Consider the following 19,053-nt stretch of genomic DNA (forward strand, 5'->3'; position numbering starts at 1 on the left):
CGTTACAGCCATTTGCTTACTCACATGACTCAAAAAATTGCTTCCCATTCAATTTTATACATTAAAATTAGATAACTAAAATGTATAATTTATGACAAGGCCTGGAGAGGGATGGGTGCAGGAAATGGTGCTTGTATGACCCTAGTGGTTAAGGGATGCAACCAACCCACCGAGAATTTTAAATTTGAAGTTCATGATAGGCCCCACCACTTACCGTATTTTGCGCACTACAAGGCGCACCTAAAAGTCTTAATTTTTTTCAAAAGCTGACCATGCGCCTTATAACACAGTGCGCCTTATATATGGCTCAATATTAAATTCGCAAGGTCTCGCAACTTACTCAACAGCTGCCGACTCGATTTTACCCCGAACGTGGAGTAGTCCGCGGTGTATGCTGGGATTTATATACCGGCGTTTCATTGGCTAATCAATGTGTCAATCATCATTTGAATCGATCACTATTGGCTGAAGTTATTCGGAGCCTCGGATTGGCTAGATGGCCAAAACAAACCCTGCAATCGGCCGAGTTTAGCAATGGCGTAACAAGCTTGCTAAAGTACGCCATAAAGAAACATGTTTCATTAGTCTGTATTTGTAAATATTCTACTCTCCTGGATTTACTTCACTCACGGTTGTAAGAAGACCATGATTGCGTATCATTATTGAACGTGAGAACTTAGGTGAGTTATGCGGCTTTAAATTTTCCCGGTATCTTGTTTTAGAACGATCTTGATGTTGCTGTGATGAGTTGAGTGAATTAAACTCAATTCCAAGTGTTTATTGTCATATGCACAGTAAAGTTGTGAGCGAAAAAGAAAATAGAAACATAGAAATGTTTGGCATTTCTTGAATCCCAAGACTTCAACCTTCCGAATGATATTTGAAATGACGCATTTAAGTGACATCGTACGGACACCGCATCCGCACGTGTCTACGACACGTATTTGCTTCTTTGCAAGCTTTGGGAATGTTAAGGGGGTAATCAGTTGGACTGAATCATCTGAATGTTTTGTCGACGTTCCCATTGTAGCGCCTTATAATCCGGTGCGCCTTATCTATGGAAGATATAGGACCAAAAACTATTTTTTGGGGGTGCGCCCTATAACCCGGTGCGCCCTATAGTGCAGAAAATACGGTACTTTTTTAATGCACTTAATGAGAGGGCAACTTGTTGAGGTCCATTTTATAAAAAAAAGTCCAACAGATACAGAATTTTGGTTTCAAATGATTAAAATACAGAAACAAAGCATAAACATCACAAGGGAATGTAACTGGGCCATGCGACAATTCTAGGTTCAGGCTACCGGATGGCAGTTTGCATTTAAAGACAAGATACTTTAGATTAAGGTTGAGCTTAATAAATAAAGTCTGGAGTAAAAATCAAACTTCGTTTTGTGATGCAAAGATGAAACTTTAAAACGGAATTTACCGAGTCAGAATACGCTCCACCTGGCTCTTCTCATCTTCGGAGTAGCCAGGCCAGTCTCTCTGGACATCACGGTAAACAAAGTCCTTCAGAGAGTAGGTGTTGTCTTTGGGGTTAAGGTTTGCCACCTGATGGAAATTTTACATTTCAGCTAAAACTGCATGGAGACCGAACGTTTGCACATGTAATGTTCAGCAGAAGCCAAAAGAGATGGCACCTGTTGCAGCGTGCTCCCCAGGGAGTTGCGGTCCTTGGGGTTGATGCCGTCCCGCTGCAAACGGGCCAGCACCTCCAGCTTCTTGTAAGACCTGAGCGCCAAAAGGTGCAGGATGCGGTCCCGGAAGGGCCGCTGGGATACGGGGTTGTTGGAGAGGCACTTGCGGATGGTATTGGCTGGATTGATGGGCATCGAGCGCTTGCGCTCTGGGACGACCTCGGGTGTGGACAGTGCTGCTTTACGGATGTGGACTTTCTTTCCTGGGGAAAGACGGTTTTTCATTAACCACACAAGGGGGAATTAGCGTGATTGCATGATTATGGAGGATCTTACTATTCATGCCGTTATTAACTGACTGATGACACTTATATCTTAATACTAGCAAAGACCCCAACTTACAATATTTTCAGGTTACAATGTAGGATACCCTTTTTTATGGGGAGGCTTTAGTTACGGTATTTTCCCCACACTACGCTATCAACAATAAAAACATTTGCATGCCCAAAAACCTAAAAAAATTCAACTTTGCTGTGTTGGGCATATTGCTCACATGCCTTTTGCGTCTACGATATGGCTGCCAGCTATTGGTCATCATCATATAGTCATGAAAATGCTGATATGCTATTGGCTTCCACAATCCCTTTCTCTCTCTTTGTTCAGATCAGAAGCCTGTGTGCTTCATAAAGACCTTACAAGTTACTATAGTTTAGCTATAGTTCAAGACTAGCAGTGATGCTGAAGAAAAAGCAAAAAAATTATAAACAGGGAAACAAAGCATGAAATTGTCGAGAAATATGAAGAAAGCACACACATCGTTAACCTCGCCAAGGAATATGGCAGTAACCAATCGACAACTGCAACAATTATTAAGAATAGGGGAGGAAATACAATAAGTCTTGGGTATGACAATCTTCGCAAGCAGTAGTTTAAAGATTGGTTTCAATTTGAATCTGCCGTCTCCTCGCATCCACCCACCAACTCCACTGTAGCAGTCTCAAGTCACATCACACAAAAGGTAGCTAAATATACACTAAAAGGAAAATGAAATTTGATTTACAATAGTATTTAATTATATGAACATAATAAATATGTAGTTCTTACTATATACTTTTTTTGTCACTGATGTTTAATATGTAGGTACAATTTTCATGTTTGTACCTGGTGTGCCGGGGGTTCGAAGTTATTAGCTGATTACAGTAGGTTTCTATACCCCCTCCCCATACAACAATTTGCTTTGCATTCCACACTTCTGAATGGTTTAATGTTGTATCATAGGGATCTAAAACTGATGTGACCAAGTGTGGGGATATGGTTGGATTAGAAAGGACAAGACAAAGTTGCCTCTCATGGTGGCAAGTGTGTTTGTTTGAATATTTTTACCGACGTGTGCTTAGGCTTTATGAAATTCACAATCTCTTCATTAGTTTAGGGCTCGTGAGGGGAAACACTGCCTATCTTCACGTTAGTCAAAAAGCAGACTGAAAAAACTAAGCTGCAGAATAAATAATTGATCCCAATTGAACTCCTTGAACTGTTACCAGGAACTAAATTGAATGTTTACTGCGCCAGCCGCGTAATTTTAAATTAGATGCCAATTCTACAAACGGGCAGCTTTTTTTTCTTGGACCACCTTGTTTGTCAGCATTTCCCCACACTCATTAGTTTCTTTCCTGCCTTGTTAATGCAAATCTCTCTCGAGAGAGCCTGCAAATGAGCTGAAGTAGTTTTCTTGCTCGGTTGCAAGATTTTATTGGCTGCTCTTATATTGCGGCGCTTGTTTCATCATTTATACATGTATGCATTACTGTATTAAAAATACTCGTTTTCCATATCTTAAAAACACCAAATTCTGGTCAAAATTATTATACAGGCATTGATAAGAATAGTTATAGGAGACATGTTGCTTAGGAGCTGCATGTCTGTAGTGACATTGAACCAACATAGCCCCAGCCAAAAGGCTTATAATCGGGAACACATTTTAATAAACGTTTTCATGTCCCGGCTTTCTTTTTCACAGAACATCTTGTGCATTTCACGTGTACACGTTGCAATAATAAACCATCTAACACGCTTTGCGTTTCTGTTATCTCTCGTCATCAAATATTAACACTGCAAACACAAAGAAAACTGCAACCTGTATGCTATTGTCGGTTTTAAAACACATTTGGGGAATATTCTTTAAATAACAAGATAAACACCTCGATGATGTTGCTCGACTGTTCGGAGTTTAAATCGCCCAAGACAGCAATGTCAGGAATGTAATGACAATAAGAAGTGGCATTCACACCTGCAAAGTCAGCCAAACATTTTCAGGGCCTCCTCTTAGATCATTAAGATGTTGTCCTCTGTTTACTAGAAAATGTTTTTCTATTCTTGTTAAAAATATTCGAAAACTATGATTGAATACATTTGTGACAGAGGGGAGAGGTAAAAATAATGACATTATGCTTTTGCCATTGTCAACTCTCTTAAATTTGATCACAACGAGGTTACAGGTCTTATTTTTTTAAGCAGGGAAATTATTTTACAGAAAACATTGATTTGAGTTAAATTGAACCGCATTTGCCTTGCCAGGATGTAATCATAAATGTATTCCACCAAATTTATTTTAAAAGTATTTGTTGTTGTCTGATCCATGCAGAATGTATTCAAATTCAAAAGATTTGAGTTTATCATAGCAACGTGAATGTTTGATGGCAAAAAAATGCCAAGAAAAGAAAAACTGACTGAGGGTCAATTACACTCCTTAACAGTAGAAGACGACAATGTCCTGCAAAGCTGAGTTGACACCCTCCATTGCACACCACAGAAAAAGACTGCTCAGGTTTGTTAACACGTGTTGAGCAGGTCCAAACGCAAATGCAGTGGGGAATATGAGAAATGGATTTTATTATATTGAAGACAAAGCTGTTGAAATAAAGTGGTTTGGATTTCACTAAAAATGCAGCCAATTAAGCATTAAAAAGGGACAGTGTGTATTATTTGACCACAAGATATCGCTAAATTATGTCGTGCAAGCGAAAGAGTGCAAAAAAGCACAAGGAAGACAACAAACTATGAAGACTCAGAGAGACAAAAATGCACAATATTACCGTATTTTCCGCACTATAGGGCGCACCCCCAAAAAATAGTTTTTGGTCCTATATCTTCACGGCTGCGGTGTCCGTACGATGTCACTCAAATGCATCATTTCAAATATCATTCAGAAGGTTGAAGTCTTGGGATTCAAGAAATGCCAAACATTTCTATGTTTCTATTTTCTTTTTCGCTCACAACTTTACTGTGCATATGACAATAAACACTTGGAATTGAGTTTAATTCACTCAACTCATCACAGCAACATCAAGATCGTTCTAAAACAAGATACCGGGAAAATTTAAAGCCGGATAACTCACCTAAGTTCTCACGTTCAATAATGATACGCAATCATGGTCTTCTTACAACCGTTAGTGAAGTAAATCCAGGAGAGTAGAATATTTACAAATACAGACTAATGAAACATGTTTCTTTATGCCGTACTTTAGCAAGCTTGCTACGCCATTGCTAAACTAGGCCAATTGCAGGGTTTGTTTTGGCCATCTAGCCAATCCGAGGCTCCGAATAACTTCAGCCAATAGCGATCGATTTAACGGATGATTGACACATTGGTTAGCCAATGAAACGCCGGTATATAAATCCCAGCATACACCGCGGACTTGCTACGCCATTGCTAAACTCGGCCGATTGCAGGGTTTGTTTTGGCCATCTAGCCAATCCGAGGCTCCGAATAACTTCAGCCAATAGCGATCGATTTAACGGATGATTGACACATTGGTTAGCCAATGAAACGCCGATATATAAATCCCAGCATACACCGCGGACTTGCTACGCCATTGCTAAACTCGGCCGATTGCAGGGTTTGTTTTGGCCATCTAGCCAATCCGAGGCTCCGAATAACTTCAGCCAATAGTGATCGATTCAAATGATGATTGACACATTGGTTAGCCAATGAAACGCCGGTATATAAATCCCAGCATACACCGCGCACTTGCTACGCCATTGCTAAACTCGGCCGATTGCAGGGTTTGTTTTGGCCATCTAGCCAATCCGAGGCCCCGAATAACTTCAGCCAATAGTGATCGATTCAAATGATGATTGACACATTGTTTAGCCAATGAAACGCCGGTATATAAATCCCAGCATACACCGCGGACTACTCCACGTTCGGGGTAAAATCGAGTCGGCGGCTGTTGAGTAAGTTGCGAGACCTTGCGAATTTAATATTGAGCCATATATAAGGCGCACTGTGTTATAAGGCGCATGGTCAGCTTTTGAAAAAAATTAAGACTTTTAGGTGCGCCTTATAGTGCGGAAAATACGGTACTCCTTTTTTGCCAGGCCTTTTGCAAAAAAGGAGTCAAACGTGTAGCAGCAAGATGGCTGACAATTCTGGTGAGGCTCATGTTATGTCGAAAAAAATGCAAATTTCAGACGCTCCCCTACTTACGCCCATTCGACTTACGAAATACGGTAGATACGATTTTTTTTTCGGAGTGTCGAAAAATATCCGGACATTGCTGTAAGTTAGAATTTGTTATTTTGTGCACCTTTATCCAAGTAGAGGACAGTACTGGAGTGCTTCTTTCCGCCGCTACCGGCGTGTGGTGGCGTTGTGAGAGGTCACCCAGCATCAATCCCAAAGAAGAAATACGGCTTCTACTTCCTAGTTTGTGTGTAAACATACTTTGTGTAACGCATCTCTAGAGCGCTAAGAACTTAAGATGTTTTTATTGTTGAATGTATCGTGCATCCATTCAATATGGTTGGTGTAAAGCAGGGGTCGGGAACCTATGGCTCGCGAGCCATATATGGCTCTTTCTATGAGTACCTGTGGCTCGGAGACAAATTTGATTGCATGCTAATTTTCTCCATCTCGTCCAAAACGTAAGCTACTAATCCTGTTCAGGTACACACAGAGCCATACCAAAGCTGATTTCGGAGTAATGCTTGGCAGAATATATAGGGCACGTTTGTCACTACATTTTACAGTCAAGGTGTCACACGAAAAAAAAAAAAAAAAAAAAAAAAAAAAAAAAAAAAAAAACCTCGTTCTGGCTGTACATCGCTAATGAATCCGTTATATTAAACCTCACTATATTATCTGTCTTCAGTGTTCAGATACCTTATGATGAATCCACAGAACACACTGTAAATACGCCAAAACACCGGAAGATAATTTAAAGTTTTTTGATTGGGTGAGTGGGAGGGATGGGTGGAGCTATGCAAAAAGTGCAAGCACTCCCTCCCATCTCTCGCCCTACGCCGTCTGCACCATAGATAAGCACATCAGGCTCCCTTTTTGCAGAATGTTGTGACGTTTTTACAAAATAACTGCGTACATCTGGTTTTGAAACCAATATGTATGAAAAAAAAGGGTCAAAGTGAGTTTAACCGATCTTGAGTAATTGCAAGAAAGACACAAGTTTAAATTGGTATGTTTGTTGATTTTGGGACACGGGCTCTGGCATTATTCTCTTTTCATAATTTTTATCAAATCATCAAAAATAAATGTGCTGAAGACTAAGTTTTTGTCTGGGGCGCGTGTTTAGCATTATAGTAAATTTGTCTCATAATATATGGCTCTTTCCCAAAATAAAATTAATATATTTTGCTTTTATGGCTCTTTGAGTCAAAAAGGTTCCCGACCCCTGGTGTAAAGTGTAAAGAGTCAAACAGTTTATTTTGAAATGAAAGTGGAATAAGAAAGATTGATGCGGTTGAGAAAATGGTTGGATCGCTTTTTTTCCTGTCCACTTTCTACCACGGAGGAGAAAGTCGCCTAACTCTTGAAGCCCATCTTCCACAAGTACGTTAAACTTTACTATTTATCTTTATAAAGCATATCATTTTATGAAACGTTTATTTTTTAGTACAAAACAGGTTACTTATACAAGCCCTAAAAATACAGTATTTTCCGCACTATAAGGCGCACCTAAAATCTGTTCTTTTTTAAAAAGCTGACTATGCGCCTTATAATCCGGTGCGCCTTATATATGGATCAATATTGAGCCGCGACAGGTCTCGCAACTTACGGTAAGCAGCCACCGACTCCATTTTTCGCGTAAAAGTGCGCTGTGCATACTGGGAAATATTAAACAACGATTCTCTTTTATTTGTGTGTTTGTATAAAGACCCTGAAATGGCTCCTATTAAGAGACATGCTAACAACGCAGAGTTTTAACTCAAGGCGATCAGTCACGCAGTAGAACACGGAAATAAAGCAGCAGCAAGAGAGTTTAACATCAATGAATCGATGGTGCGGAAGTGGAAGAAGCATGAGGATGAGCTGCGCCAAGTAAAGAAGTCTAAACAAAGTTTCCGTGGCAATAAAGCGAGATGGCCACAGTTAGAGGACACACTTGAACAGTGGGTTGTTGAATTGTCCCCGAACTGCCAGAAAAAAACAGCGACACTGACTCGATTAATGACGACCTTGATGAGACTGAGCCGGACGTGTTGGATGGCCCATTTACGGAGATGGTCAATTCGAACACTGCAGAAGAAGAATTCGAGGGATTTGTAGATGGGGAGCTGATGTTTTTCTTTTGTGTGTTTACGTTTTACATTTTACAGTTATTTTGTTATTGCTTTATTGTTATTGTTTTGCACTTATTGTTTTTGCACATTACGAGTGTCACTATATTGCGATTGCACTAACGTTTAATTTAACCATAACAGTATCAGACGGTTTTTTGGGTGTTGACTAAATGGAGGAAAAGTCAAATGTTATGCCTTGCTGTTGTTCAAAGATGTTAAAGATGTGTCACGAAAATGCTTTACCTCAGAGAAAATAATAAAACAGCTGTTTATTCATTTTGGGAGTGAATGGAGTTGTGGAAAGCTTGTTTGTTATCTATTAATAAAGTTTGACTGACCTATCCGACTGTTTTGTTGACATTCCCTTTAGCGCGGCACCATCTAATGGTTGCATAACGTAACTACACCCTCTACTGTAGCGCCTTATAATGCGGTTCGCCTTATGTATGGAAAATGTTTTGAAATATATCATTCATTGAAAGTGCGCATTATAGTGCAGAAAATACGGTACTCATACAAACCTTAAACATACAAGATATAGCACTGAAGTAACTTATGAACAAATTCAACTTAGGAACGATCGTAAATAGGGCAGCGTCTGTACTTTAAAATGCATGTTTTTATCCATTACATGTATTATTGCTCATTATTTTTTTAAATAATTAAATTATTTTTATTACAAAGAAAGGCTAAATAATACACCATTTCCTTTTAAAATTAATACTATGACTTGAAGTCAGACCAGTTGAGAACCATCAAATTAAAACTTCTCTTCTACATTGGTTTAAGAGCAAACTTGTATTCTTGTAAGATACACAAGCTTAAAAATATGCTGAATTTAGTCTCAGTGAAACACAAATGGATTCCATCTACCTTTGGCCCCCATCAGTCCAACAGTTAATCTAGAAAAGACCGAAATGGCAAATACGGCTTAGTCAGTAGCCGTTAGGCTTTTGAATGGAGTCAGGCGGGTCAGCTTTAACCTATTCACTGCCTAAAAGGAGGCGGGGTTTCATAGAGGGGACAGCAAATGATTGGCAGCAACGATTACTTGACTTTGTCGTCAAAAATTGACGATAGAATAGCCGACAATGAATTTCATTGTAGACTATTGTCGCCAGACATATTTCTTCCAACAGAGGCATTAAGTACACGTACCAAATATTCTAAAGTTTGGGAGCATTTGGATACGACCAATAAAAGACAAATTGCAAAGTTTGCAAAAGCAGATCTTGTGTCTCATGGTGATATTTAAAAAGCACACCCGAAAATATTCAAGTACTTTTGTTAAAAACTACGGTTGACTAATGAATGTGCTTTACAAAATGCACATATTTGTTTAATTTCCTTCTAGTGCTGCTAATGGTCCTCTTGTTTTATGGGGATGAGAAATGTTTGCTTGATTTTGAGTTATAATTAATTTATCTTTTCCTTAAAATGTCTGAGCGATCACAGTGCCTATTTGGTTTAAGTGCATTTGTATTAATTTTTTGTATGAATAGAGTATGTTCAACAGAAGATATTTTTTAATGTGCGCATTTTTTGGAGTTTATTATTATTCGCCACATTATTAAATCTACGACAGGCTAAATTTAAGAAAAAATTAACAATTATCCAATTAATCAACTCATCGTTTCAATAGTCCGTGACTAGTAGACTATAAAATAGTCTGTAGTTGCAACCATACTGCAGAGTCAACCTGATATCTAGCAGGGGAAGCAACAGACAAGAGATGTTTTATTTAAGAGGGGTGTGACGCGTTAAAGAGCCTTGCCTCTGTACTGGCCTCCAGGTTTGATGACTTTGGTCCCACGTTCACGCGTGTCCTCCACGGCTTGGGTCATACGTTCCCGGGTCACCTGGTAGGAATCGTTGGTAGCGCATATTGTGACCTTGTTCTGAATGGTCGCCAGCATTGCCAGGTGAGAGGCCCCTGAGCTGCAGACAATATGAAGTGTGTGCAAAAGGTGAACGAACCGCTGGCATAGCGTCACAGGACAGGGACGAGAAGAATCGGGTTTTTACCTTGAAACATACTGATGGATGCAATCAAAACTTCCCTGAGGGTTGTCTTTGCCAACATTTGACAGGTAGAAATCAAAATTGTGGGAAGCATCAGCGGAAGAATCTGTCCGGGGGATTTTAATGCGCTGGAAAAATCAAGAGGGAGCAAAAATGTACAAATTAAAGGTAGAAGTTTATATGATTATTACACCGTTTTGCTCTCAGTGCCATAAACGAATGCTACAAAATTAAGAAAACAAAGTGGTCCGAACAGATGAAAACTCAATGTCCAATTCGTTATCAGATGCACCAAAGCTGGGTTTTCCCTTGTTGTGCTTTTTTGCATTCATTCAGGTCTTTCAGGACGACTTTGTTTTCTCCATTCTGTAACATTCGTTTCTGGCACTGTGAGTAAAAGTAGTGTGATCATGACATCTTATGACTTTTTGTTTGTTATCTGTATCACTTGTGGTCTGGTGATAAAATTTGGGTGCTCTTTCTGTCGAGGCCCGGTTTGATTCCTGTTGCAAACAATGTTTTACGATTTTGGTGTCCAAAGTTTCTCCACTAACAAACTTTAAGTGTATAAAATATGCAACGCTATACACAAATGAATACGGTATCTTTTACTGTAGCTAAAATTCCATGCGCCTCATAGTCCAGCGTGCCTTATATTAAAAAAAATATCACAAAAGAATCATTTTTGGGGGTGCGCCTTAGTGTGGAAAATATGGTAAGTGTATTTATTTTCACGAAATAAAAATGAACTTGCTTTGACACATTGCCAATAATTCTGAATCATGCTAAAAGACTGAGGGCAGTTTGCAATCATGCGTGCCTAAAAATGATTTACGATTGTTAACACTTTGTCATACAACTTACTTTACCGGATCTTTTGAGGTAAACAGTAAGTTATTAATAACTATGCGCAGGATTAGATAACAAGTCACCTTTGCCTACATGTGCAGAAACACAAACTTAATTCCAGTTCCAGCAAAATGTACCATTGCAGCTTTAATTACATAGTTTAAGTCATGAAAACATTCATGGAAAGGTTTATTTTATGGTTCAAATTTTATTTTGACTTAGGAATTTTATACATATTCGTAACCAAAAAAGTAGAAGTAATGAGTAGAGGAGCATGTGAATAAGCAGTCGCTCAGTACACTTGCAAATAAAAGACAAATACTGAAGAATTTTTGCAAGCATCTGATTTGAATTAAAAAAAAATGGATATAACACAATATCTTAAAATAGGTTCATAAAAAGTCTGAACTGGTTGGTCAGAACAAATTTATCATTACAGTAACATTAGAAGCTATTTAATAGAGGCAGTCTGCATTTTTTTGGTATTTGTCCCACATAAGTTGTTGCATAAATACTCCGTAAATAAACACGACCATCTTTAGTTACAGCCTACTAATAGAATAGATTAGTGCTAAAACAGATACAGTTAAGTAGCTGATTACCTTAATCAAACGAGAAAATGAATGCAAATGTTCTCAGGCTGGCTCTGTAGGCTATTTTAGATGGTAAATATATAAACTCTTGTATTCATATTTTATGTATTCTTATTTTTGCACAAAGTTACTGCCAATGTCATCGCACTATGTTTAATTGCACAATTTTCTGATGAGATTATGACTTAAGTCAGTCTACAAGCACTACCATGTAAATATTTCCCATCTATGTCAACATTCTTTTTGCTTTAAAGAGAGAGAATCATTTGATCAATAGATGTCACTGTACCCTGTAGTGCAACCAAAAATTATTGCTAAAAAGAACAAGAAGGAATCCAAACTATGGAGACTCCAAGTGACAAAACTACACTATTTTACTTCTTATTGTTTTGCCGAGCCTTTTGCAAGCGTTTGTTTTTTGGCTACCCGTAGCAGCAAGATGTCCGCCACCTCCAGGTGAGGCTCATGTTATATAAAATAAATGCAAATTTCTCTACCTATTTCTATTTTGAAAATAGCACATATACATGATGCTTCATGTATTTCTGTTCATTAGTCAAATCGTTATTTTTAATTCGTGTAGCTTTTTAACCACTAGGAGGCAATAAATAATAAACACTGCCCCTTTAACCCCCCCCTTTTTTTTAACTTATCTATCATGGAGTCCCATGTCTAATCTTGTAAAGAATGTGTACAATGAACAATTTGAGACACGGGAAGCTTCCGGGTAGCCCAGCAATACATGTTTGGAGAACACTGACGATGGGTGTTCTAGGTTGTGAAAAAATGCTCAGGAGATAAAACTAATGGGTGTTGGGATGACTTTGGTCATTTCTTTCCAACCACAATCTGTAAGGCCTCCATATTTGTAGTGCATTGCACCAGACTCGTATTTAACTCATTCAGTGGCATCATGTCAAAATTTGTTGTACCTGAGTGCCAAAACATAAAAATGAGTTTATTTGTATTAAACTATTCTAAAGGCTTTGGTGCAGCCTTCTGGTGAGTATCAAGCCCCTGGGAATGATTTCAGTATGATAAATCACCACTAGGAAAGCAGGAGAAGCTTTGATCAGATCTTTGTCAAAACACTCGTTTTGTTTCCTGTGTCCACCAAATTACACCAGAAGGAGTGTGTCAGCACCCCATAATCTGTGTACGGGCAGTGTGATGAGAAAAGCCAAGATCTAAGTACTGACAGTTTAGAGATGCAAAGCTTTATTCTTTCTAAAAAAAGATGACAAAGACCCTTTGTCATCGATGGGGCAGAGGGGTAAGACGTTTCGTGCACGTCTGCAATCGCCGTGACGACCCGAAGCATCGATCGAATAACCAGAAAAGTTCTTGCAAAGTTCATGCCAAAGTTCAGTGTTCTTGCATTAAAATTTTATTTTGCAAGTAAAGTAGCCTTGTGTTAATTGAAAGTATTGTTTAGATATTGGTGGTATCACAAATTTAAAAAAAAAAAAAACACAAAAGTGAAAGTTCTCCTTAAAATGCTACCCTTCATAAAAACCCGTTTTGCTCATAACTTAGGAACCTAGAAACTAGTATTTTCAAGAAACATGTTCAACTGTTGTTTACTACACAATGGTAAAAGCTGTAAGCATGAGGGTTCAAGCTTTCCTTTGATTTGCCCTATGCCTACATGGCAACAGAGCTCAATTTTATGTGGGCCTCAAAAAATGAGTCAAAATGGCAAAAAATGTCTGGCATTGGCACTTACCATTTGAGGGCTATGTCTGGCACTGAATGAGTTAAGTATACTGCCTTTTCCTTTTGTACATGTGATGTTAAACTGCTTTTCTTCCTGAGTTTTGGCTTTGTATTGTGGAGGAATTGTATTTTATTTTTGTATGGAGAGCTGTTAAAAACTCAAAACTCTAAATCAAGAAAAATAACAAAAATCAATGACAATAAAGGCTAGTCTATTCTTTATTGACAACACAGAAAGATTCTTACCCCTTGGAGTCCCTTGAATTGTATTGATGGCCGCAAAGAGGATACATTCTGAAAAAGAACCCCAAAAGTTCACGTCACACATGTAAATAAGTTAACGTGGCTTTTCCAGTCTGGTTGGTCAAGAACTAGTATCACATAAATCTAAAATTAGTCAATATATTTGACTGACACGGAGGAACTTGAAACATTTTGATGCAGGCGCGGAGCCTTAGGGGCCTGTCGCACCAAGAAGACCACGCACTCGACCTGACAGCAATGAATCCAAGCTCTGCGTTTTAGCAAAACGACTAAATGTACATGAAAGTATTTTTATCACGGGGGGGTTTTTGTTTGCAATTGTACTGCTGTCCTCTGCCACAAATATGCAGAGATTTCACGGTAGCATTACAGAGTAAAGACAGAGAGGCCGCAGCAAAGACATTTTTCAAAGAACAGTCACAGCAAATATTTTCTGAATAATCTGCATTTCATTATACAACAAGATATATTAAATGAGTTCCCATCTCCTATGTGGAGATAAGCAAAGATGAATGTACTTGCTTAACAGGACGGCGCAATCCCTGTCACGGTTGTTCAACTTCTACTCCCCAGGCCACTGACTAAATCCCCACCCCCACATTTGCACGCACCAACCAGTTCTGATCACATTTCAGATCGCCACGAAAAAGCAAAGATAGCTGGCCTGTGAAGCACTGGTTCAGATGCAACACTCTTTGCCCAGAGGGCAAAAAAAAAACCACACACACACACACACACAAAAAAAAAAAAAAAAAAGAGGCAGGTTTTGCTGCTAGGTCAGCGATAAACAGCCACAACCTCCCACTGCTCACAGAGAAATTCCTTTAACCTTGCTTAAACCCGTTTTGTCACAATTTAAGGATTTTAAATCCTCCACAGATCTTTACCTTGGGGGCAAAATCCAGTTGCATCTCATATGTGGGACATACATTAGCACCATAAAGATCATTTTCAGAACTCTCTGAACATTGCACAGAGTCCATGGCCCGAGGCACAGTCAGTGTTATGTAACTGTATTATTATTGCCAGAGTGGCGTTCAGGTACACTCAAAGCATCTACAACTGACTATTTCAGATCACCTGTGTGCGCGTGGGTCAAGATTAGCAAGTTAAATATACCTACCGTTATGTAGTGTCCTAAGTTTAACCCGAAAAGCACAATGACTTGAAAGATTTAAGTAGTTTAAGAAATACAGAAGACCCACGGGATAAAGCAACCTTCCCTCATGATGTTTTCACTTTACGGTGTGGAATAAATTGTTGTTTTGGACCCTCTTACAGTATTCTCTACATGATAACTATAACTTTTTTTTTGCATCCGCAACATCTTTTTAAATCCAAACTTTTCAGTGATTGTGTTACCTAGTTCCACATCCAAGATGCCCGTCTGCTATTGTTCGACACCCTATAACACCCTATATAAAACTGGTCTGCTCTTGGTTTGAGTCAGGGCAAAAATAAATTACTGACATTTCATTGGCCAAATTACCTCCCACAATGCCCTTCGCTTTCTACAGAATCTTGTGTGCTTCGTAAAGACTTAGTGAGTCTGGGATACAATATTGTGTCTTTTGTATTTATTTGCTTTGTGTCCCAAGATGTAATACTAGAGGGATGGCAAAACCACGATAAAGAAGCTTGCAATCATCAAAAATTTAAGTGATTTAAGTAAAGAAGCATGACAGTCTTCAAGTCTAAGGTTTAAACTTAGTGCATCAGGTAATTAACTGTATCCAATCCCCTGTTCTACAGAAATTTCACTTTTAAAATCCCCACTTCAAATTATTATCTGCAGGTAAAATTGTGTCATACATTATACTGGACCGAACCCTTAAAGCAGTCAATATTGTGTCAGCTTCACATTTGCTATGATCGGTTTAGCACGTAACAATCCATTAAATAATTGTGCGTGTTCCATTTCCTCTCTGAGCCATATGTACTCGTGGAAAGAGCCATATATGGCTCGCTAGCCACATGTTTTTGATCCCTGCTATATTGTTTTATCCTGCGATCAAAGCATCAATACTTTCATGTGGATTTTATTAGTTTGCATCACATATAAGCATATTATCGGGAATCTGTGGCTGGACCTTTTTGGAAAAATTGTTCCGTTGATTGAACAATGATTTCCATGCAAGATTTATTTAAAACTAAAAGTGTTCAGAACACTTCATACATTTTAGATCAAACTCAACTTCATTATCCCAGGGGCCTATACTGTAATAATCCAAAAGTGAGATTTTTAATGGGACCTAAGCTAGCAGAAATAAAATGTGGATACAAGGACAACAGAGTTTTCTTTTCCAGATGTGCAAAATAACTTTAGCGATTCAGCATAAACAGAAAATGAAGCCCACACAAACACTTGCTCATGCTGATTTATAATATAGGTTGATCTATTTGCTTCTTAAGTGGCAGTATGTCAATCAATGAGCAACCTGGTTTACCATCTTCAATTTCACATACAACAACAGACTTCTTTTGGGAAAAATTGGATGAGGTCCATTTAAGACATGACAGTCGAAAAATACATTGTCGCTTAGCACATTGAAAAGGACATCTATAATCGCATAAATAGTTGTGTTTCATTAGTTCAATGTGGTCCGAATTCAGTCCCCCCCAAAAATGTCACCATGAAACAAATGTATTTTTGACGTTCCCTTTTCAAATACAGACGTCTTCACAGGGCTTCACAGGTTATTACACAGACTATTTTTTCAGACTATTATTACACCATCCCCTGATCTGGAACCAACACGAGGGCAAGGAAAAACTCAAAAACCTCAACATGAGGAAAACGAAGAAACCTTGAGAAGGGACCGCACATGTGGCACCCCCCTTTCAGGATTACCAGACAGCAAAGGATGTTGCAATCACGAATAATACAGTGATATTGTCCAAGAAAAGTATATGTTATTCATATGCTATAGAGTAGAAGTGTGTTTTAAGCTTAGATTTAAACATTTCCACTGAGGTTGCAGATCGGATCTCAGGGGGAAGAGCTTTCCACAGCAGATACAATTATATACCGGTTCGTTAGCTAAAATTGAGCAAATAATTATCTTGTAAGAGATGTAATAATTTAAATCTTTTGGATGGAATTGTGGCCTTTATTTCCACATTATTTTGAGGTTATGGTTTGCTACCTATGGGAGGGGGGCTAAAACTAGTTTTAGACTGGCGTGACGTTGTTGAAGGTGTTCAATTAATATGAACATAGCCTTTTTTCGACTTCTATTGAACGTTTTATCTACCACTTTTGGCCTGGGTGCGTTATTCAATGACCACAAGATAACAATTTGTTTTGATGGTGATGCCCTCAGGTTAACAACCTTAAAAAAATGTTGAAGTTATTGGGTTTTATTGTAGAAGAGGTCTCTAGCTTGTCACCAACAGAGAGCTAACCAAATGTACTTTTTTTTTATACTCTCCAAATAAAGACCATTTAGGTTGGATCTATGAACTTTTTTAGACATCTTTTTGACGCTTTAGTACCAACCGCTTGGTGCTGGCTATGTTTGCTCCCCAAAAATGAACAAAAAAAAAAATAAGCATTTCGAGAGCTTAAAGAAAAAAAAAAGAAAAGATTCTAAAAACAAATCTTTTTTCCGACCTTCACTTTCTAAATTATAACGTCTTTTGGATGGAACCTTGTACTTTTTGTTCTAAAATCTCTTTTTTTTTGTTTTTCAACACTTTTTAGATGCTTAAGTTTGCTTTTTAAAAATGTTACCTTTTAGCAGGTAGTGCTCGACTGTCTTGAATGAGTTCAATTGATGACTTTTTAAAAACATAATTATCATTATTAGTCTCTTAATTGTACTTAAGTAATTTGGATTAACACGGATGAACAGTTTCTCTTCTGAGATTTCAATCGATTTTGATTGTTTTTTTTGAGTTAGACTTACAACAAAGATGTCTTTGGGATGAAACCTTGGCATTTTGGACATATTTGATGGTTTTTCAACCACTATTTGTAGGTTTGCTACTAAGAATTGGTAAAAAAATAGATTTACCGTTTTGGTGGGGCTTGAATTAATTTCTGAATTGCTCGGTATAGTTGAATTAGTTTTATTGATGACTTTAACACAGTCAGCATATCGCACCTCTTTTTAGTAATTGATTAAGACGGATTAATATTTTTTATTTCGTTTGATAAATGCAGTTTGGTTTTCTTAAAATTTGAAATTATATTACTATTGTGGGAGGGGGTTTAAACTAACTTCAGACTTTGTTGTATGAGTTCATTTGATGACTTTTTAAACACATTTAGCACAATTAACCGTTTGATTGTAATTAGGTATATGAAATTAACACGAATTGACACTTTGTCAAAAGTTTTTGGTCGATTTTGACATTTTTTTCGACTTTGATGGAACCATGGCCTTTTTTCGACATCTTTCCATTGGGTTTTATGTTCAACCACACTTTTCATCGGTGCATTATTTAATTACACCAGGTTAAGAATGTATTTTGTTTTTAATTGATTAAAAAAATAAGTGAGTAAATCTAAATTTTTTCGAAGTAGAAAAACCACTAGCTTGTCTGTAACAGATAGCTAAGGAAAAGTGTCAAAGTTTACAAGCGATATTCCCGACTAAAAATCGTTTGTCAGTTCGTCAAAGTCCCTCAGCACAAACCCCCCAAACCATATTAGTCCTTCGCCGTCGGTTAAATTCCCCACCCGGGCGTCAAAATATCGAATTTCGGTCGTTTATTCCGGGTAACGCAAAGCGAGCTAGCGGATAGCATGAGCGGTGCGTGGCAGTGACGACTTTCCGAGCGAGCGTCCTTTTTTTCCCTTTCGTTTTCACTCACCGTGCAATTTCGGTAGCTCTCGATGGCCTTGAGGGCCGTCTCAGTTAATTTGACGTGGAGGACGCTGACTCTATCGGCGGCGCTTTGGCTACAATTTAATCCGTAGCTCCCGTCCTCGGAGAGCGCCGCCATGTTCAGCGAGCCTCCAGCATCGTCGTGTCCCCCACTGAGCTCCTGAGGCAGCCGGGGGCATTAAGCAGCACCAGCTCCCCTCTCAGACCCGAGCGGCCCGGGGAGGGACTAAGGCTCCTCTCGCTTATTGCCTCCTCTGATTGGTTGATACTACTTTTTTTTATCCTGCCACGGTAGTGTTGCTTTAACTTTTCTATGCAGCACCATAAATGTTAATAATGATAGCAGTTCATTGATTACTAAATTAATTGCCATTTAAAAAAAAAATCCCATAAAATATACATTAATACCTCGCTGTATCGCGGATTTGCTGTTTACAGATGCTGCCCTACTTACAACGATCGTTCGTAAATTGAATTTGTTCGCAAGTTGCTTTAGTGCTATATTTTGTATGTTTAAGATTTATATAAGTTCGTTCAAGGCTGGTATAAGTAACCTGT

At 38.4% G+C, this 19,053-nt stretch overlaps 1 protein-coding gene across 1 annotated transcript in view; it reads right to left on the reverse strand.

The window, feature by feature from the left end:
• The window catches only part of ell2 (elongation factor for RNA polymerase II 2), a 30,255-nt gene extending 11,538 nt beyond the window's left edge, over positions 1-18,717 (reverse strand). The window contains exons 1-6 of the mRNA XM_088337999.1: positions 18,482-18,717; positions 13,646-13,693; positions 10,245-10,369; positions 9,994-10,157; positions 1,644-1,903; positions 1,430-1,554 (exon numbers count right to left, since the gene is read on the reverse strand). Of these exons, the coding sequence (XP_088194125.1) occupies positions 1,430-1,554; positions 1,644-1,903; positions 9,994-10,157; positions 10,245-10,369; positions 13,646-13,693; positions 18,482-18,613 (854 nt within the window). The 5' untranslated portion in view covers positions 18,614-18,717. The remainder of the gene's footprint in view (positions 1-1,429; positions 1,555-1,643; positions 1,904-9,993; positions 10,158-10,244; positions 10,370-13,645; positions 13,694-18,481) is intronic.
• Positions 18,718-19,053: the final 336 nt, after the last annotated feature.

This window comes from Urocampus carinirostris, chromosome 6 (assembly GCF_059441175.1).
Source record: "Urocampus carinirostris isolate Australia breed hairy pipefish chromosome 6, RoL_Ucar_1.0, whole genome shotgun sequence".
NCBI classification, from domain to species: domain Eukaryota; kingdom Metazoa; phylum Chordata; class Actinopteri; order Syngnathiformes; family Syngnathidae; genus Urocampus; species Urocampus carinirostris.